The sequence below is a fragment of the Heloderma suspectum genome, chromosome 1 (assembly GCF_057233095.1).
Source record: "Heloderma suspectum isolate Gila_16-S chromosome 1, 16-S_ref, whole genome shotgun sequence".
Lineage (NCBI taxonomy): Eukaryota > Metazoa > Chordata > Lepidosauria > Squamata > Helodermatidae > Heloderma > Heloderma suspectum.
Genome location: NC_139458.1, coordinates 265,609,384 through 265,631,358, shown reverse-complemented (window position 1 = coordinate 265,631,358; position 21,975 = coordinate 265,609,384). Strand labels below are relative to the sequence as shown.

The window sequence follows — 21,975 nt, the reverse complement described above, 5'->3', positions numbered from 1 at the left end:
TAGTTTGATGCTGGGAACTTCTTACACAAACATTATTTAACAAACCATGCCATATTATAGAAATGTTTTCTGTGAGGGATCAGCAATGGGTAACTGGAAGCCCACAAGCCACATCTGGTCCCTACCTGCAATTTTGTGCAGTCCTTCCTTCTTCTTCAAACCTGGCTGCCTCACTTCTAATTTAGCAGCCCCACAGACCACTGAAATTGTGTGGAGACCTCTGGGAAATCCTCTCATTTGGTGTACAAAAGGCACCTGCCAGGTGTAGGGATGTACGAAAGTGACTTAACTTTCACAGATTATGTTGATGGTGGGGGGAGAGGCGTGCCATCCCTCCCCCCGGAATCCTTGACGGGGGGGGGAGGCGATCCGTTCCTCCCCCCCAGAATCCTCTGTGGCTGGCTGTGCTCCGCGGCAGCTCCGCAGAGCAGCCGGTCAGGCCCAGCCCAGCCCAGAGCCGTCTGCAGCCGGATTTCCGGCCGCGGAGGGCTCTGGGAAAAAAACCCAAAAAAACCCGTGTACGCAAATGGCAGCGGCTACGGCTGCCGCCATTTGTGTTCCTTATCTTTGGCCGTCTGAATCTACATAAATATTTATGTAGACTATGACAGCGAAAATAAAGGGGAATGCAAATAGTGTAGCGGGCGCTATTTGCGTCCCTTTTTGATTCACCGTTTTTGCCTACGTAAATCTTTACGTAGGCTAAAATGGCAAATCAAAAAGGGACGCAAATAGCGCCCGCTACGCTATTTGTGTTCCCCTTTATTTTCACCGTCATAGTCTACGTAAATATTTACATAGACTAAGATGGCCAAAAATAAGGAACGCAAATGGCGTCATTTGCTACGCGGCTTTTTTTTTTTTTAAACCCACCCAGCCATGATAGGCTACGTAAAGATTTACGTAACCTATCACGTCTTTTTTTTTTTTTACAAGACTGGAAATGGCGGCAGCGGAAGCCGGCCGGAAGACCAGCTGCCGCTGCCACCACCAGAGCCGCTGCCGGAGCCGCCGAAGCCTGGAAGATCTGCCCCAGGTAAGTCGCATCCCGGGGGGGGATCCGCGGGGGGGGCAGGGGGGTGGCAGGCCGTTCCGCCACGGAGTTCAGGGGGCCGAATGCGCTGGCATTCGGCCTCACCGAGATCCGTGGCGGAATTCTCTGCCATCCCTAGCCAGGTGTGCTTTCAAGTTCAACTGTGCATCTCACTAGTTTGTTGGTTATGTCATGGCTGGGGAGGACAGCACTCTACCCCACTTGCTCAGGGATAGGTCAGTCACCCAGGGTGAAGCTGGCTGTTACTGGTCTAGGTGAATATCCTATGAACTCTTGCCTTAATACAATTATTTCAGAAATCTGTTAACATAGTGACTGGGATTTCAACTTTAGGTGAAATGCTACAGCTATATCAGTGGATTTTAAAATGGCTTTACTTACAATTCAGTGGAAGGGTCTTCAGAGTCTAAGACATTGGCAATGTGCGAGGCTACAAAGCTTTTTACTTGTTCATTCTTGTCCCTTGTAAGGGCTTTAATGACCTTGGAAACGTCAGATGGGGAAGGGTTTCTCATCAGCATGAGATAAGCGGCCAGACGTTTGTCAACTGGAGAGGAGGCCTCCTGGAAAACTTTAACAAGAATCCCTCGGTCCTGTAACAATAGGAAGAAAGGAATAGTGAAATATAAAAATGGCAACAATGGCTTGAATATTACTGTGGGAAACTTCTGAGGTTCATTTCTTCAGTGTATACACCCAAAGTCTGTTTTAATAATGAGTGACACTCTTTGAGCTAGATCCTCACTGTAAATCAAAGCCCTGCGGGTCTACCTCTAGCAGGGCCAGCCTTACCATTAGGCAAAGTGAGGTGGTTGCCTTAGGTGGCAAATGCTGGGAGGTGGGAGCAAGGTGTTGAAGGAGAGAACTGTCTGCCACATGGACTGCCTTTGCCCCCTAAGCTGCCTTCAGGTGTGGTGGAGGATGATGTCCCACTGCCGGCTGAAGAAAAAATTCAACTATCATTCCAGTCAGGTTTTTTGTACATGGAGTGGGCACCATCTTGTTCTTTGCCTCAGGCAGCAAAATATCATGGGCCAGTCCTGACCTCTTGTACCAAATACCAATCCGATTCATTCACTTCCTATTTTTAATATAAATCAGAGTCAACTGGTGCTAGTTTACACAAAGTTGTTGCACTTCTTAGAAATAAAATGGGATTTGTCTGATTACCAGTCTAAAGCATAATATATGAAAAAAGAAAAGAAAAAGCCCATAAACTCACAAGACATTCTGTTTTACCTCATCAGTAAGAGCCATTTTTCTCAGTGCCTGAATAGCTGCTTTCTGGACTGCAGCTGATGCAGCATGGCTTCGAATACAGGTTTTTAGAGACTGTTTCACATGAGGATTGGCATCTTCCATCACTTCCCCCATATTGCCAATGATCTGTGGATCACATACGGAAAAGAAAAGTCAGTTTTCTCCAACCAGGGAATCTAGGCATGTAATTATGGGCAACTAATGTACATAAAAAAAAAAAAAATACCCTCAGGGTCAGGTAAGTGAGTTCATCATCCCCAGAGCAATCGTTGTTGATCAGTGATGTCATAAAATTTGCAACATCTTTTATTTCTGAAGTCATGGTTCCTTTGTCATAGTAGAATCTAGAAGGAAGGAAGGACGCAAGGAAGGAAGGACAAGGTGTAAAATAACTTCAAAAGCTGCAAGGATAATTCAGAGCAAAGAATAAACAATTGGCAGCTTAAGGGTGGCATCCAGCTTTGCAAAGCTGTTTTATCTGCCCCCAGATAGTGCTCTCAAACCAAGATGTGGTGAAAACTGCCCACAGATTCACCCATAAAGAGAATTGTTTCCAAAGGTTGTGTGTGGTTAAAAAAGCCACATGTCCGCACTTCAATATGATAATCTCTTTGGGGCTTTTGTATGTAATGCCACAGTCATGCTCAAGTGCTTGTGCCCCACAGTTGTGCAGCCTTTGCTGCTAGATAGTTCTGACTTCTTCATAGACCCTGATTGGATGGAAAAGGATGAGATTGTACAGCAAAATATACTAGTCATCCCCGACTCCAGGATGTTTATTTGCAATCCTTAACAAAATGGATTCCCCACCCCACCCCACCCCCCCGCAAAGAAGAAAACAAATTATAACATACTCCGTGTTCATCTCAGTTACCTATATCTAGATCATTTCCTGTATCACTATCTGTCTAGTCAGATCATGATTCCACCCCTGCCCCAAGCACGCAGTTCTGAGGGATCTGGATAATACAGCTGATACTCCAAGGAAGACCTCAAGTACATTTCAGTTGATTGATTAATCAATTTAAACTGCATACAGTTGCATATGACTAACCCAATAATTTTGATGGGAAAAGCATACTGCCTTTTGTTTGAAGATGGTGGATGTATATGTTGCAGCAATTGCCAGAAGAGGCATTCCCTCCTGTGTAAGGGTAAGGGGGAACGCCTCTTCAAAGATGGCACAGTTTTCGTAAGTTGTTGTTGTTGTTGTTTTAAAAATCATTAAAATGCATTGGCCAAAGAATCAGACCAAACCTTTTTGGTCAATGAAAATGTTTTATAATATCTTTATTTCAACAAATTAGTTGGTTGAAGATTGCAGCCCTAATTAAGGCACGTTTTAGTCAATGCTGCATATTCATCAGCCTTCCTCAACTTGTCACCCTCTAGATGCTGGGTAGGGATGAAGGGAGTTGTGGTCCAACCCATCTGGAGAGTGCCAAGTTGGGGAATGCTGATCTTCATTCTTTCCCTAAGAAAGTCCTTTATCCTGTCAAAAACACATCCATTGCCCACATACCTACTGACTGCATGGCTCAAGGCATAAAAAGAAGCTCGGCTTTGGTAATACTGGGCCATGTTAAGGATTTCCCGTATCCTTTTGGGGCATGGAGAAGGCAGTAGTCCCAAGCTGTATGTAACGGCATCTGCCACCATTGGATCAACATTACCCGTCCTCAGCATTTGGAGGATAGCTCCAAAGCACTCTGGGGTACCGCACTGAGTCAAAGCCTGTATTGTGATGGAACTGAAAAGAAAAACAAACAAACCACAAGGCTGATTTGAAGACATGTTCACAACAGCACTTTCATTGTATCATCAACACACAACCCAGTTTGAACCATTTATGTATTAATTATTGTTTCTGGTATTTCTAGTTTTGTTATTGTTGATCTGTTAGAATGGATAGCAGTCACCTTTGTATATAAATATGTTAGTAAATTAAACAAGAATGGCTGGTTTGGCAAACCTCCACGAGGCTGGCATTACAGTTGCAATGCAGCACTACTGAGAAGCTAGTGCCCCAGAGACTGCAAGATTGTCTTGATTTATCACTGATCCCAGAAAGCTCATGGGAGTGTGCGTGAGATTTTCTCATGTTCACAACAACTCTGTAAGGTAGGCTCAGCTGAGAGAGGGTGATTGGCTCAAGACCACTCGGGGAACTTCATGACTGAGCAGGGATTTGAACATAGAGTTCCCAGTCTCTACACCGCATTGGCTCTCTAATTTCTCATGTTCTAATTTCCCAAAAAGAGGGGGACCCAAAGCATGGCCTTCTTTGAAGACCCTAGGACTCCATGAAAGTTTATTGCATTTTGTACTCCACAAAAGTAAAGAGCTGTGTGATGGCTCATACAGTTGATGGCTCATGCAGTTGTGTATGGCTTATACCAGGGCAGAGATCCTATATTGGTATGGGGGCCGGATTGCCCCCTTCCAGATCAAGTCATCAGACTGGATGATGTAAAGGGGGACCAAGCCCCTCTCCTCCCCTGATGTCACCCGCTCTGCCCATTTTCCTTTCTCTGTGACTCTCTCTGCATGGAGAAAGACCCTCTCTCCTTTGTGTGCCGCTTGCGTACTGATAGGGGGTGCGCATGGTGCGCAAAGTGGCTGCTGAACCCCTCACCTCCTTTGCGTGCCACTCATGTCCCAATTGGACACAACATCTGAAGTTCTGCACCCCTGGCCTAGGGTCTCTCCAAGGAAAACATCTGCCAACATTTTTTCTCGTACTGTGCTTTCTGACACACGCAATGTCTGTCCTTCCTTTGCAACACCAAAGCGGCTTTGGCTGTGTGTTACAGGACTTATGGCTGAATATTTGATGTTTGCTGTTACTGTAGGTGCTACCATATTTACACAACTTCTTTTGATAAAGTACCTGGAAGTTTCTATCAGCTTTGGCACCAGAGCACTCAGAGTGACATTGTGCAAGCCTCTCAGGCCAGTGACAAATCTGTAGAAGAGGCTGGCTCTTTTCTGGTTCTGTTCGGAGGCTGACAGTTTCTGCAGTTCCTGAAGGACTTTCAGAACAGCATTGCCATGCCTGGAGGACTTGGTCTCAACACCTTCTAAGGACAGTCCTCTCTTTATCAGGCCGTCGACTGTAATGAAATGCATCATTTCAGAAGGATACAGTTCATCTCTAGGATTGCTCCCACCATGTGTGTGTGCGCACACGCATACACTCACACAAATCCCTTATGGAAGACAACTGAATAACAAGCAGTCGTTGGGTTGTATCCAACGGTGGCATTGGACTAATGGAATGCATTTCTACTTGCACAAGATGGGGCACCCAGTTTTCTCCAATCCACCCTATCTACTACAGTCTCTGAAAAGCTTCTCCAGAGTGTTGGGGATGTTCTGAACCAGTACAGGATATGGCGGTTTGCTGTAGGTAGCAGGGAAGGGATTGACAAAAAAAAGATGCCTCATGTTGTGCAAGTGGAACTACTTTCGGTTAAAGCCACCATGACATACAAACATCATCATCATCATCAACAACAACAACAACAACAGCAATAATAAAACATTCATTCATTCTTACATTCCCACATTCTGTGAACAAATGTACTCATATCAATCATGATGGTGAACTCTGCATTACTACCATCCTCTTTCAAAATGCTCAGAACCTCATCTTGGGAACCAGCAAAATAGGCAGTGCAACACACCTGTCACCTAGCCAAACAAAAACCTCTAATAAATCCCCCAGTTTAAAAACGAATCAGCTCTGTGGCAAGGCTGAGAAATGTCAGGTCAAAATTCTGCCCTTACTGGTTATTTCAATCCATCTTACAGGAAAAGGAAACCTTATATTAGCCTAAGACCCTTGATGGGCTTTTCACAAGCCCTGCCTCAGTCGGTCTCTGTCTGATGTATATGGTATCAATTCATTCATGTCATCAGTGGCAGATGGACCCCCTTTGTCGGTCCTAATGCGGTAAACTTTTTTAAAAGAGATGTGCCCAAGAACCCATACCTTGTTGTGGAGGATATATGAGGCTATGCACTACCAACAAAGAAAGCACCAAGTGCTCATTCTCCCTCTGCATGCTGCACACAAAGACACCCCTTACCTCCAGTGGATCCAGTGAACAAGTTTTACTCGTCAGTAAATAAATAAATAAATAAATAAATGAGTTATCAGTGATAACTGTGCCTTGTACAACTACAGCTGTCCCTCATCCCTCCCTTGCAGTGAAACTGTGGGCTAATCTCCAATGCATACCTCACCCAAGGTTGTACCCCTGCTAAGTGCTGCTCTCTAGGAAGCCAGTTAGGTGCAAGGTCAGTTCTTCTTCTCTTTCTATAGTACGCTTAAAATGTCCCACTTTATCTATGACCCATAGGAAATAGATCAAACCGAGAATAATATCAGCAAAGCCTTACCATCAATATTTCTGTTGTTGATTTTGGGGGTTTCTTCAAGTTTCAGAGTTTGTGTGACTTTGGCCATCATGCCATACTCATTTCTAATGAGCAACAGGGAAAAAAGTACATCATTGTCATCACCACAGTGTCTGAAGTAGTAGTCCCCCTCTACTCTGCACTGGTTAGGCCTCATCTGGAGTACTGTGTCCAGTTCTGGACACTGGACTTTAAGAAGGACAAACTGGAAAAAATTCAGAGGAGGGCAATGAAAATGAAAAGGGGACTGGAAACAAAGCCCTATGAGGAGAGACTGAAAGAACTGGGCATGTTTAGCCTTGAGAAGAGAAGATTGAGGGAAGATAGGATAGCGCTCTTCAAGTACTTGAGAGGTTGTCACAGAGAGGAAGGCCAGGATCTCTTCTTGAAGAATGGGCTCAAGTTACAGGAAGCCAGATTCCAGACGAACATCAGGAGAAACTTCCTGACTGTTAGAGCAATATGACAATGGACCCAATTACCTAGGGAGGTGGTGGGCCCTCCCACACTTGAGGCATTCAAGACGAGGCTGGACAGCCATCTGTCAGGGATGCTCTGACTTGGATTCCTGCATTGTGCTTGATGGTCTTATAGGCCACTTCGAACCCCACTATTCTATGATTCTAAATACACAGTGTTAATTTCAACCATAGCTGTAACTCCTAATAAGGAAGCATGGAAATGCATGACACACAACCTACTTGTATGAGGACGGCACGAATAAATGTTTCTCAGTGCAGATGACTCCAGATATATGCTTTTTCTTTGTGTCGATAGTGTACTGACAACGCTGGTTGCTGCTTAACAGGGTGGATAATGGCATGTTCTGTAAATGGGATGGTGGCTGTGTTAGTTCACAGCAGTAGCGAAACAAAATACACTGTAGGCCAAACTTGTAAATAAGTCCACAGAAGGTACTACCCCGTGAAGATTTTTACTAGCGTATTGGTGGCTGTATGAGAAATTCATTTCAGTTTGTTTTTGATCAGGTTTTACGCAGTTTGCACCTTCTGGACCAAACAGACTCAAACGCAATCTTCATTCCAATGTGATTTGTGGACCCCCGCCCCCGCAAATGCATTCATCAGCATGCATATATTTGAAAACACAAATATAGCACACAAGCACACTTTACTCAATGGGAGAAGAATGTCTACATTTCAAAAGATGTGCACAATTGAGGCATACATTTGGAAAAATACACATAAAATAGACACAAATATTCGTATACCCCTCCCTCCCTGCCCCCTGCCCCAGCTTGTAATCTGATAGGGACATGAGATGGAGTGAGCTTTGAGGTGGAATTTCGAGAACTTTGACAAGCTTGAGTTTTGCCTGTATGCACATCCCTCCTAGCGGGTAGCAAAGAAGGGTGGAAAGCTTCGACCCTTCTTCAGCTGTCTGCTGCATTTTAATGCTGGACATGGAAGGGGAAGCTGGCCATCTCTGGCACTGCTTGGTTACTCTGCTGGGCACAAAGGAGAGATAGGCCACTCTGGCCCCCCTTCACCAGTCCACTCACTTACCTGCATGCAGTTGCTTATTGCCTAGGTCTACCAGGTGGTGAGTGCTTCAATATGAGGCAGCTGTAACCACTTGTTAAGCTGGTCGAACCTGGCAAGTGGTGTGGAGAATTTGACTACTCAGCTGCTTTCCTGCATTTCTGATCAGGTGCAAAAATGTAGTTAAATTGTCTTCACAGCTTGGCAGGATAGTACAGATGACCAGCTTACCAAGTAGTTACATGCACGCTGTAGTACATTTGTAAATGTTCATTTATATTCAGCAAGTATATTAAGAAACACGTTCATAATATCATTCCAGAGACAGAATTGGATAATGGCTGGAAGGGAGGGCCTCTATTCCTTCATTTTCTCATCATGCCTCAGCTTAACCTGAGGTCTTTTGCACAAGGCACAGCTCTCACCAACAGCCAGGTTTGCAAAGAGCCTTCTCCATTACCATCCTAGGAACAAAGCAAGCTATGGATTGGACTTAGCATCACGCCTGCTGCCAGAAACATTGTTTTTCTCTTCCTCTTATTTGTTTTTAAATTCAACATCCAGCCTGAGAAAGAATTCTGTGCAATTAAGCTTGCATATCACATTGTGAAGCTTGGTTGGTCATAATAAGGTTATTGTTTTTACCACTTTGGAAAGAGATTTTATCAGAGTATGTTGAAAAGTTAGTAGACAAATTTTGTCTGTGAAGATGATGATATTGGAAAGTGGGTGATATCAGAATGACATCATATACAGACTAACTGGACAAATTTCTAGAGGAGAAGGCTATCAATGGCTGCTAGCCCTGATGCCTATATGCTATGCCTATGTACACTAATTGCTGGGAAACATGGAAGGGAGGGTGCTTTTGCACTCATGTCCTGCTTGTGGGTTTCTGGTCAACAGCTGGTTGGCCACTGTGTGAATAGACTAAATGGACCTTGGTCTGATCCAGCATGGCTCTTCTTAAGTTCTAATTCTCATGTCAAGCTCCCAGCTACTTACCAAGCCTTTAAGGAGGGCAACAGGGCTGACATAATCTCTGATGGGATTGAAGTTATCACAGGTTCTCAGGTTCCTGCTGATCACAATGTCTGCTCCTGTAGCAGGGTTGCTTTTGCGGTTGTTTATTTCAATGTCGCTGTCACATTTTCCATACACAGTATCCTAGGAGGAGGAAAATATCAACTACAGTTTGTGTCTCCAAAATCAACTGAAGTCTATCTGAAAGGATTCCTTGATGATCCAAGGCTAGCTTTCCCACTGGGTACAGGCACTTCGTCTTGGTCACTCACCTAGATTTCACTACACAGTTGAAAAGAAAACAGAAACGGTGATGACCACACCACTTACCATAGAGAGTGTTTGGGCACTGACTGTCTCCATTGGCACTAAAAGAGCAGAGATAATGCCCCTCTTGATGTTGAGAATGTGCGTAGGTTCATTGTCCTCAGGATACAGCTGGACATTCTTCCCATCCTGAATATTGAATTTCAGTTCAAACCTGCCCCAAACAAACAAATATGGCATTTATGGAATGAACAGCAGTGTTTAATATTCACATCTAACTTGTGGAACTTGCAACAAAATGTCGCAGTGTGGAATGCTCCAGGTCACTGTTCCAGTTAATCAGCCATGACTCCATGATATTCCATTCCATTCCCCTTTCCACCTGTTTTTCTGTTTGTTAGTCAGCATTCTGTGGCCATGGAGCATGATCCGCTGTTGTTGGGCTCTATTAGGGTGTTTTGGCCCTCTTGGGGATTTTTCCTAAATATTTTATTGCGCTCCTGCAAACCTTGGGCTTCCTCCAAGTATTGCAGGAACCCAATACTTTTGGTTACATAGCTGTCATAACTCAGCACCTGAATTTGCTATTAGTATATATGATGATGATGATGGCCACGAGGTTCCCCATCCTTGATCTAAGCCTTCCCCTACTTCACACACCCCTGCCACTGCCCCACTCCAGCTGGCTCCCAGCTGGTCACTTTGCTACAGTGTCAAGGGAGCATCTAGCCATTTCCAGTTACATGAGCCCTGCCTGCCACACCTCAGGTTATCCACCACTCAGTCCTTCCTGTTTCCCAGGCATGCAGATAGCTACCACAAACAGCATGAATATGCTGTGCACTAGGGACCTGGAGAGAAGCAAACTACTGGATGAGCGATGGCTGGTTGCATTGCAACTCACTTAACATTGCAACAGCCTCAAACTAGCATATGCCCAATGGATGAGTATATCAAAAACTCCTAAGGACAATACTATTTATTTATGTATCTATTGTTAAAATCTTATATGCCACCTATTTTCGTAAGAGGTGAGCATTTAGAGCTGCTCCAGGATCTGTCTTTGGGACACCACTCCTCAGTAAGTGCTGTCATTCATGGCCTGGCAGATGACAAGAATTACAAGGTAATCTAACTAATAACTATGGAAAGTAGTTTAAGTCTTCCTTACTGGGACATGGCAGCAGTAAACTCATCAGAGTTCTTGGATTCCTTTAGCAAAGCCTTTCCCTGAGGGTCAATACCAGACACCTCTCGGAGGGTACATTCGCTTGTCTTTAGGATGAAATTGCATACTTGTGGGACTTCCAGCTCAGCCTAAAACAGAAAGAAGGTAATATCAGTTAACATCTTAATGCTGCAGTCTTAGGGTTTCCTCTTTCCTGCAACCAATTAAATGAAAAAAATTCCTGGAAGGGAGATAGGGATGTCGGAAAATTGTGCAGTGGATTCAAATGAGTTCAGATTTCCTGTGGATTCTGCAGTGGACTGGCTTTTTCGGAGTCATGCAGATTCCGTGGACTTGCAGACCTTTTTCTTTCTTTTTTTACACTTTTGTGGGGGGATTGGTGCAAATTTACACTTGCACTAATGCACATTAGTAATGAAACCCATGCCACTGCTATAACATAAGAACTGGCCCTGAGACTGGCATTTAGTGTTTTAGTTCACAATACCTGGGGTGTTCTTGGATACAAACCAGATCATTCCCATTTTCTTCAACAAATTAATCTTGACTTAAGATGCTGGTAGGTCATGCGGCGCCGGTGAATGTCTTGGATTCCTTTGAAAGCATATTTGAATTCACAGCATTTTGAAGAAACCTTAATACAGAGCCATGTAAAAGAAAGGTACTGCTATATAGGTCTAAGTGACCTATAGAATTTGGATTTTATTCCTGTATAATTTTTCTGCAGATCTGAATTTTCATACAACATAGGAACTATGGACTTCCATAGAACACAGGAACCAAGGGTGTCAGAGCCATTCAAATGTCTTATATGTACTTGGTGAGGTTTGGAGAGCAAGGCTATGCTTTGTTGGCACAAATTACAGAGGAGGCCCAGGGCAAATCAACTGGCAAATCAACAAGGATGGATTCCATTCCAAATCAACTAGATTCTTGTGGTTCCCAAATAGGGGTGTACGAACCCCACCTACCTGGCTCCGCTGGGGGTCTGCAGGGGGGAGAGGCAATCCGGTCCTCCCCCCAGAATCCTCCCCAGCTGGCTGCGCTCTGCCGCAAGTCCATGGAGCCGACGGCCAGGGCCAGCCGGGACCGGTCTTCGGACGCAAATGGCATCCGGCATAGCTGACGCCATTTGTGTCCCTTTGCCTTACCGTGATAGGCTATGTAAATCTTTATGTAGTCTATCACAGTTAGGCAAAGGGACACAAATGGCATCCGCTACGCCAGACACCATTTGTGTCCGAAGACTGCCGTGGATTGACCCGGCCGGACCCAGACCTGGCAGTGCCAGATACGATCCAGCTGGGTCGGACTTCGCGGGGTGGTGGGGCGGGGTGATCTGTTCCACCACAGACTCCGGGGGGGGGCAGAATCTAAGAATCCGTCCCCCCCAGAGTCTGTGGTGGAATTCTCCCCCATTCCTATTCCCAAATGGTGTTTTTGACACTCTACTCCTACAGTAGAGTGTTTTGACATCCTACAGTAAGTAGGATGGCCACTTATGCATCACCCCCAAAGAGGCCATAAGGATATGGATTTGCATAAATTTTGCATGTGCAAATTTATATGTATAAATTCAAATATAGAAACTATTTCTATAATTAAAATAGAAATACAACCCCATGGTGGGGAAGAATGTGACCAGGGGTTTCTCCACAACGGAAAGAAATGGAAGGAGAAGCCAATCGTGGCTTACCAAAATTTTTCAAGGAGATGACTTTGCTCCATGCAGGGCTCCACGAGCAAGTGCATTACACCAGTAAAGGTCACTTCCCAGAACATACTTCTGGGTAGGGTGAGGGGGTCGGAGTGAATGTCATCTGACGGGCAGGGGCTGCTCAACCAATAAGAGTGACTCCCCTGCTTTCACCTTTGATAAAATCCCAGCAGGTTTCCTCCTGTGCCACTACATAAATCACTCTCCTTCTCTGTCTGTCTGTCTGTCTTTCCCCCTGCCCCCGCATTATGTACTCTTTTAAAGAACAATCACTAAAGGAACACAATATTCTTTCTGCCCTGATCACCTGATGATGTGATCAATCAAAGCTTTGAAGCTTCAACATTAAGGCTCCTAAATGCATTATTTTGATTCATGGGGATCTAGTATTTCCAAGAATGTGCATTTCGGGGACAAGCCTCATTGACCCCAATGGGAGTTACTTCTGAGTAGACACACATATGTTTGTGCTGGGAAAGACAGAGGGGAAATGAAGGGATGGGAAACCAGCCCCCTTTCTAACCCAATGCTGTGCAGGATCTGGTGATCGAAGGTGGAAGTAGTAACTTCCAAATGGCAGTAAACCAAATAACAAATAATTGCAGCTTCAGCAAGCACTTTACAGCCCTTAGGGAATTAGTGCTTTAAAATCTGCTCTTTCAATTGAGGGTGATCTCTGTAAATGCTGGTTGTGCACATTCAGGGGACAAGCCTCACAGACCACAATGGGAGTTACTGAGTAGATACTAATTGGTTTGTGCATGGACGGGAAACACACAGGAAACACTTGACTGCGGTCATGGTGAAAGGCACACCCCTGGGCAGGGCTAGCATACCCAAGGTCAATGCGTGGGTTAGGGCACACAGCAACTATACCAGGGAGAACCCGACTTAAGGAAAAGAATCCGGAAATCCATTTTTTCCGTGATAAGCTCTGGAGTGGCTGCTGGATGGTCATGACATCATATATCCCTAACGACCTCCAAACGCAGCCAGCTCGGAGTAAATTTCTCATGGAGACACCCCCCAGGTGACCTGTGTGCCTGTTTGGTCTGTTGTCCAGGTGCTAACTCTTCAAGGCCTCCACTTTCCTTTCTTCTTATAGTTCTTTATCTTTAAACAGAACTTAGACTGGACAGCCCTAAAAACAGAGGACTGTCCTATGTAAATTAGGGCACATGGCCACCCTGCTGGATTGTATGTGTGTGCGAAGCTGCTGTGTATAGCTGATGGGGCTAATGCAGTGAACAGCTGGGGTCAGTGAAACAAATTATGTTAGGCAATTTATCTGAGATTGTGGTAATAGAGATTCAGCACTGCCAGCTGGGTTCCATCAAGAACAGACACATTTATTGTAGGATAAAATCATAATTGGGGTTCAGAGCCCATAACTACCGTCGGCCATCTTAAACAGAAATAACAACAGCAGCCAGAGTTCTCCTTCCCACACTGCTCTTCACTCACCACAATAATGTTTGTACATACTTTACCACAGATATGAAGTTCTAAAACAACAGTACGATAAGTAATTTTTCACACGCCAATTTGATTTATTCAAATTGGCCTTGCTCCTTCTCCCTTCTTACCTTGCATTTAATTTTGGAGCCACTGTGTGAATCTGCTGTCCCTGTCACCCCACTGGCGGTTTCTGCTTCGTAGTTATAGACATATTTCCTGAGGTGCTTAAATCTGGTGGCTTCTCCTAAAAGGTATAAACAAGGAAGTACGTATGTATTAATTTTCACATACACTTGTCTGGATTTAAATCACTGCAGAAATAGAAGGAAACATCACACAATATAAATAATTCTCAGTAATGGCCAGGATCCAGAGTTCTTTCTTTTTCTAAGAGCAGAGCAGCTCTTGGGTAGGAAAACTCACACACACACACACACACACACACACACTCGCTTCATACAAAGAACATCTTTTAATGTAGAATTTTGTTTCTAAAATTTTTACTGGAGTTTGTACACCCACATACATAGCTGCTCAACTGACAGTTTGTTTCATACTCAGGATATCTGGATTGCAGCCAGATATATATTTGTATCATAGTTCAGTCTTTGTTACAAATTAGTTAAATAAAATGGGTCTAAAGGTAGAAAACAATCAGTTATTAGGACCAATGGGAACATATTTTAAGGGCCATTCATACTTCACATTTTAGGTGTACATCTAAGCTGGATTAGGTGTACATCTAAAGACTGAACTCAGTGGGACTTATTTCTGAGGAGACGTATATAGGATTGTACTGTTAACCTCAAACTATCATGGGTGCTGGTCGTAAGAAAGACCCTATATGGGATGGGAATATGTTAAAGACATTCCCTCTATAGGTATAAAGGAAAGCATGCAAAATACATACAGTGAGACAAAGAGATGCAAAGCCTGCTTGTAAGAATGAAACAGTGTAAATAATACTCATTTAGTTGTAAATTAACGGGGTTTAGTGGTCTGATTTGCACCATTGTTCAGGAAATACATATAAGTTTCGACGGGAAACTTGATTTAAATCAGTGATTTAAACTGTCGCTTTTTCTTGCTGATTTAAATCAATCCACCCAGAATGTAACTATTTTTCTATTGAAGTTTAGAAATTTGGTCTTGCCTGTTGTCTTAATTATTAATATACTAACATAATATGTTACAGTATTTTCAATACCAGCATTTTCAAGCAAAGGCGATCTGTGTGTGAAAACAAATTGCTGTGGATTGATTTGAGTGGTCTTCTGAATGTGGTCCCACATGAGGAAAGAGTTCTGATCAGGGAGGGTGGGAAACAGCACCCAGCTCTATAGGTGCAGGACTTTTACTGCATATGCACACCACTGACAACATGGTCAGAACTGACAAGTTCTGGCTGTGCAGCTCAATCATTGGAGGCAGGGTCAGCGTCAAGGGTAGGCATGGCCGGGCACCTTCCAAGGAGTTGTTCCTCCTCTTCCCCATTGCAACCTGCTTGTTCACCTGCCTCTCACCCTGGCCCAGACAATGGAAGTGGTGAGAAGAATGAGAAGTAGATGCCACTGTCTACCTGCTTTCTGACTCTCTGCCTGCCAATGCAGCAAGTGGTGGCAACGATGAAAAAGAGGATGAGGAACAAGAGAACCTGACGACAATGACACTGAAAAGGTAGACACGCTGAGGGAGGGTAGTACCGAGGCTGTCTTGCGTACGGACCCTCAAAAACTAGAGCCAGCACTGGTGGGGGGAAACTCATTCCAGACAATCAGTTTCTCCCCAAGAAGTGATTGGAGCTGACAGTTCTAACCATTCTAACCACCTGCCCAGACACTTGCTTATAGCAATTAGCACGCAGCCTGCCACTGAGTAAAAGGATCTCAGGTTCAAGGCCTCCATTTCTATAGGCTGCTTGGTACATATAGATGACTAAATGAAACCAATCAATTGATCCATATTAGTGTTTCAGTTGCCAAATTAGTGCTTAAACATATCAGTCCCATAAAACCAAATGACTACAGAACAAAGATACCATGTGAATCCTATTGCATGATATTTATTCCAGTGGAATGACCATATCTCTTGCTTTCAATACCTACAAGACAATACTCCTGTTTTTCTATGTTCTTTTTATCATTGCTTTGCTCACTATTAGTTTTGCCTGTACTAATTCCTATATTTGCTTAAAATTCGTTTGAACACACACACACACACAGAGGATATACACAAAACAAGTAAGATAAAGGTGAGATGTTCTGCAAAAATACATAACTTTTGTCTGTGCTGGGCTGAAAAAGTAAACTAGTCATAATTGTCTGTAGATGGTGCTAAAGTGCTGTATTGGAGAGTGCAAAAGCTGGTTTGAAACTCAACATTAAAAAAACTATGATCATGGCATCTGGCCCTATCACGTCCTGGTATATAGAAGGGGAAGAAATGGAAGCAGTGACAGATTTTACTTTCTTGGGCTCCAAGATCACCACAGACGGTGACTTTAGCCATGAAATCAAAAGACGCTTGCTCCTTGGGAGGAAAGCTATGGCAAACTTAGACAGCATAGTAAGAAGCAGAGACATCACCTTGCCGACAAAGGTCCGTCTAATCAAAGCTATGGTTTTCCCAGTAGTAATGTATGGCTGTGAGAGCTGGACTATAAGGAAGGCTGAGCGCCGAAGAATGGATGCTTTCGAACTGTGGTGCTGGAGAAGACTCTTACAAGTCCCCTGGACTGCAAGGAGGTCAATCAGTCAATCCTAAAGGAAATCAACCCTGACTGCTCATTGGAAGGACAGATATTGAAGCTGAAGCTCAAATATTTTGGCCACCTAATGCGAAGAGAAAACTGTCTGGAAAAGACCCTGATGCTGGGAAAGACTGAAGGCAAAAGGCAGAGGATGAGATGGCTAGATAGCATCACCGATGAAATGAATATGAACTTGAGCACACTCCGGGAGAGAGCGCAGGACAGGAAGGCCTGGCGTGCTATGGTCCATGGGGTCACGAAGAGTCGGACACGACTGAACGACTGAACAACAAAGTGCTGTATTAGAGAACACAAAGCTTCTTAAGCTAAGCTTATCATCAGGGGACAGGAGCAAAACACCAACTCATTGGATACTTTGACCCTCAGGATGAACATCATGTGTCTAGCTAAGCAGTCAGGGACAAACAAATTACTTTACAAAGGTTGTTCATAAACACTTCCTGGTCTTTCACCCTGTCATTTTAGTATGTCATTCTACCATTTTCGTTTCAAGCCAATTACGTGTGTGTGTGTGTGTTACAAAGAATGTCTGGAATTTCATGCATGTTGATATTCACATGTGAATACTTGAAAACAGATATATCCCCCCCCTTTTTTTGTACATATACGGATGATGCTGACAATCAAAGGTTGTCAACATTCACTGGATTTTCAGACATTCAAAAAAGTTGTCTAACATAATCAGTTGATCAGACAGATTATCAATTTGTTCTTAGAAACTTGGTTCCCCTTGGGCAGAATCCAACGCGACACTTATGCCCACACCGATCCCTTTCAGCCCCCTTCCACAAGTGGTGGGTCCTGCCAATTCCACTGTGCAAGCTGGACCCACTGCTTATGTAAGGGAGATTTAGCGCTTCCTAGGGGAAGTCCTGAAACAGGTGGAAATGTTTGTTTCTGGAAGAAGGCAGGTAGGCGGAGCTCCCTTATGTGAGCTGCACCAACCTGCTTCCTTCAAGAAACAAGTGCTTCTGCTTGTTTAAAATTGCCTTGGATTTGAAACAAATTTGAAACACCATTTGAAACACCATTGCACAAGTGGTGGGAGCTGCTTGCACAATGGAATTGATAAAGGGGCACAAGTGTCCTGTTGGATTCTGACCCTTCTTTGCATTAATTAATGCAGGGCCTACAGATCAGCATCCGATGAGTTTCCAGCCCTAGGGTAAAATAACTAGCAAAGCTAATGGCTGAATCGTTTTCTATTTTATTTATTATTTATTTAAAACATTTATATCCCGCCCTATATCATTAAGATCTCAGGGCGGCATACAGATAAAATCAATTTAAACAGTATAAAATGATAAATAATTTAAACAGCTCAAAACATATTAAACAGTAAACAACCTAATCATAATTAAAATCTAAAATAATAAAACAGTTAAAACAGTGTGCTACTTTAGGGAATGCATTTAGCCCTCAAAGGCTTTGGTAAAAAGCCATGTTTTTACTTGGCGCCGAAATGAAACCAATGTCTGCGCCAATCGGGCCCCAGTTGTATTCCACAACTGGGGTGCCACAGCAGAGAAGGCCCTCTCCCACATCCCACCATAGTGTATGTCTCACACTGGTGGAACACAGAGAAGGGCCCATCCAACAGATCTCAGTCCTAGGACAGGCATCATATATAGGGAGAGGTGCTCCTTCAAATATCGAGGTCTCAAGCCGCTTAGGGCTTTAAATGTCATCAACAATTTTATGGCTGTAACAGAGAAAATATTTATACGAGTGTATGTCCAGGAACGACGATACTAGAATAAGCACAGAACTTGTGATGAATCATGTAAAAGAGGCCACATGTGTATACAAGGTTGATGTTTTTGTATGATGTTTTATCTTGTGTTTGTAAAATAAAATTTTTGTTTTTTAAAAAGGTTGTGTGGGATTGACAGCATTCACATGGGAATGTGAAAAATACATCAAGCTTCAGACACGAGGTGGGATCCAGAATCATGTGTAAAGCTATTTGCAGTTAGTAAAGTCAATGTTTTTTGCTTGAGCTGGGATTCCAGCATTTATGCAAACATTTTTGGAGGAAGGGATCAGGAGTGCATACAAATGTCCATGCAGTATTTTTCCCAGCAGCCTGAGCAGCTCCCCCTCCCCCTCCCCATGTGTTTGGCAGATATATTAGTCAGCAAATTAAAAACACTGATTCAGTAGCCTCTCTTGGCCTTCCTCCCATGCTTCAATGGACTTTTCAGCTTCTTATTTTTAAAGCACTGCATGTACATTTATTCAATTAAATGTATATTTATTGTTACCATTGTCATCCTCCACCCCCCATCCCCCACTATCAGACTCCATTTTTAAACTCCGAAATACTGCTTCAGGGAAGAAAGGAGATATGGGTTTCTGCCATCATCAGTTTCCAAGCAGTTAGCACTGTACTTAGAGGGCTTTTGCTGTTAACATGAGCTCCCTGAGTTCAAGCCAGGAGAGAAGATTGCACATCTAACTAAAATGCATTGGGTACCATTCTGTTATGCATGTCTGTATGCCCCCTATGAAATCCAAAACCAAGAATTCACTAAACAGGTGTTTTAAGTAATCAGCAAGAACAGAAAGGACAAAAAACCAGATTGTTTAAAAAGGCTTACTTGAACAAATTGGATTTGTATTTTCAGACCCATCATCTTCTGTAAAATAAAATTAAAATGGAATTAGTTTTTCACTTTCTAGAAAGCCTAGAAACAATTGTTATCCAACAACAATGAGGGATTATGTTTAGAACCAACACAGCAATACAGAAAGACAGATCACATGGGACTATGCAGTTTTGTACTCAGGGCAGATTTTGTAAGAGCACCTCAGTAATCTGTGAACCTTTTTAGCTTCTGTATTTTGATACTGGTACACTATAGAAAATTTGATCCTAAGGGATATAGCTCTTCACAAATTGGGCTAACCTGAAAAGCAATCCCCACAGGTTGCTATTGTATGTAATCAAGTGTCAGATGAATAAGCCTTTTGATGCGCTCAGTACTACAAATGCAATATGAAAAGGGCAACTACAGTTCCAATTATATGCTATACTAGCAAACTACAGTAGAATCTCCTTGTAAACATGTTGTTTATTAGACTTTAAAGTCCCATGGCAATGTTCCATTTGAGTGGGAACATTAGCTTAACTACTTTAAGGATTGAACTCTAAGGCCGCTCTTGTTTTTGTCTTTGTTAACAAGTGGCACATCTCTTGTGCTTGTGAATGATAATCCTTGAGACAGAAGAACAGAGACCATCAGGAAGTGCAACTTCATGCAAGACTGGTAAATGAATTTATTGCAAATTGTCTTAGCCAAAATCTGCACTCCTTCAAAACGTACGTTCTGCCTCAGGCTAATTAGAAAACAACTGCTTCAAAAGGGTGAGACTGTTGCTAAAATATTCTTCCTCTTCAAGGAGAGTTTCACTATAATAAGGAGTTGTATGTGATTTACCATATGCTTTTCTGCCTAAATTCTTAATAGGATCTATTTGTACAGTGTGTATGTGTGTGTGTGTATACACCCCCCCCTCCCCAGGAGTTGATGAAGCTATATCGTTAAAAGAGTAGGAAGCAGGGCTTTGAAAACCCAGTGCAGGATCTGATCCTGCTAACCTGTTATTCTCTTCAGTGGCTGAAGAATGCAAGTTAGTTGCAGTCCCACTGTGCAAAGTATGCAGGTCCATCAAGAACAAAAGGAAACAATACACAGGCAACTATACTGAGCTTATTTTGCTTCAAACAATATGACTCTGCCGAAGCCAACTTACATCTCAATCCTACTCACACTAACAGTACCACCCTATACATGTCTACTCAAACATAAGCCCTAGGTACAGTTCTATTGAAATCCATGGGGGTTTCAGCCAGAGGAAATGTGTTTGGGATTAGGCTGCCAGGCTGCCATCCTGAACCTAGTGACATTTGCTTGAAGCCACTGACTTAAAGTGATCCTCAATATGTTTCCTTTGACTCTAGTGCAGCCCTCCCCAACCTGGTGTCCTCCAGATGTTTTGGGCTACAATCCCCAATATTCCTCACCATTGGTCACAGTGGCTAGGGCTGATGGTCCAAAACATCTGGATGATACCAGTTGGGGAAGGCTGGTCTAGTGGAACATGTATCTTGGTAACTATGCTTAAAATTGCAGCAGCCTCAATGCACGCATGTTTAACTCTGGAATAAATCTTAGTAGGTATAAAGGGACATACTCCTAAGGAAGTAGCCATAAGATTGTCTCCTCATTCTCCTTGGTACAGGGTTGTAGCTTCATATTACAGTAAATGTTCTAGTCAATAAGTTACACTGAAGTTTTAAATTTTTAAATTATAAAGTGTTTTAGGGAGCTCTGAATGTAAGTGTGTTAAAAGGAATGTCACAAACTATGATGGAGACTCTGGTTAAAACAATAACCGGGATACAAATCTTTTTTAAAAGCCAGAAACCAGCTGTTCAACAGACATTGTTTCCTATCAAATGCCATCCTGTCAACTGTGCCATCCTGTCACATCACAGCTGACCAAACCAGTTATTTCACCTCAGTCTTCTCCTTAAAAGTGAAAGGAAGCCACACTAACACATACAGCTCGACAAAAGTCACACCATGCGAACAGTGCATAGGATGTGCTATAAATCAGCCTGGTAACATATGAATAGATTTCCATAGATCCGTTCTTGACTTAATAGTTAACAATTCATTACGGCTACATTCATTGATCATAATCATAATCTACTGGAAGACCTCTTATCATTAGCTGCTCTCTCTTTCCTGTGTATCCCACCTAGATTTAACGTTGTAATATATAGGGATTTGTTCAAGTAAAAAGGGGTGGGGAGAAGACAAATCAAGTTGAGACGCTACTCACGTGTCAAAGCCCCACCGCTTAGCAGCAGGAGCAGCCAGAGCTGCGGGGGGCCCATATTGAGCAAGGGACCCTTGCTCTGCTCGCTGCTCTTCTCCTAGCCCAGTGTCAAAGACAGACTGCGTGTCTCTACTTGGACCGGCCTTTAAATAGTCCCTGGGAAAGGAGCTGAGCCAAACGGTTTAGAAAGTTCAGAGTAAATTACAACAGGTCCAAAGGTTAGAGTCCTGGATATGCTTTGCAATAGCCACGGAAGGCTTCTCTGGGACTTACTGAGGCGGCCGCGGCAGGGGGTATGCAGAAGGCACGAGAGGGCAAAACAGTCCTCCGATGTTCCTTATTCAGTCATGTTCTATATTTTCCATACAATCGTTTACATGGATATCTTTCACATACAACACTGGATATCTTTGAAATATCATGTGATAGTATCATCCATACCAAAGGACCTTATAATTTAGTGAG

At 43.3% G+C, this 21,975-nt stretch overlaps 1 protein-coding gene across 1 annotated transcript; it reads right to left on the bottom strand.

Annotated features, from left to right (window-relative positions):
* Positions 1-865: 865 nt before the first annotated feature.
* On the bottom strand, positions 866-21,633 carry LOC146359066 (apolipoprotein B-100-like). The gene is made up of 13 exons (XM_084826510.1): positions 21,514-21,633; positions 19,263-19,301; positions 14,021-14,136; positions 10,700-10,845; positions 9,592-9,742; positions 9,244-9,405; positions 7,438-7,562; positions 6,719-6,801; positions 5,205-5,427; positions 3,837-4,064; positions 2,541-2,658; positions 2,294-2,440; positions 866-1,647 (listed from the first exon to the last, which is right to left on the bottom strand). The coding sequence occupies exons 1-13, from the start codon at positions 21,566-21,568 to the stop codon at positions 1,432-1,434; spliced, it is 1,809 nt and encodes a 602-aa protein (XP_084682636.1). The 5' UTR covers positions 21,569-21,633; the 3' UTR covers positions 866-1,431.
* Positions 21,634-21,975: the final 342 nt, after the last annotated feature.

Bases quoted from the DNA above. Each gene is read 5' to 3' on its own strand.
- LOC146359066 (XM_084826510.1), bottom strand. From the start codon at position 21,568: ATGGGCCCCCCGCAGCTCTGGCTGCTCCTGCTGCTAAGCGGTGGGGCT. The intron at 9,743-10,699 runs GTAAGGAAGACT...TGTTTGGGGCAG, and splicing joins TTTACTGCTGCCATGTCCCA to GTTTGAACTGAAATTCAATA. The intron at 2,659-3,836 runs GTATGTGGGCAA...CCTTCCTTCTAG, and splicing joins TTGAGCCATGCAGTCAGTAG to ATTCTACTATGACAAAGGAA.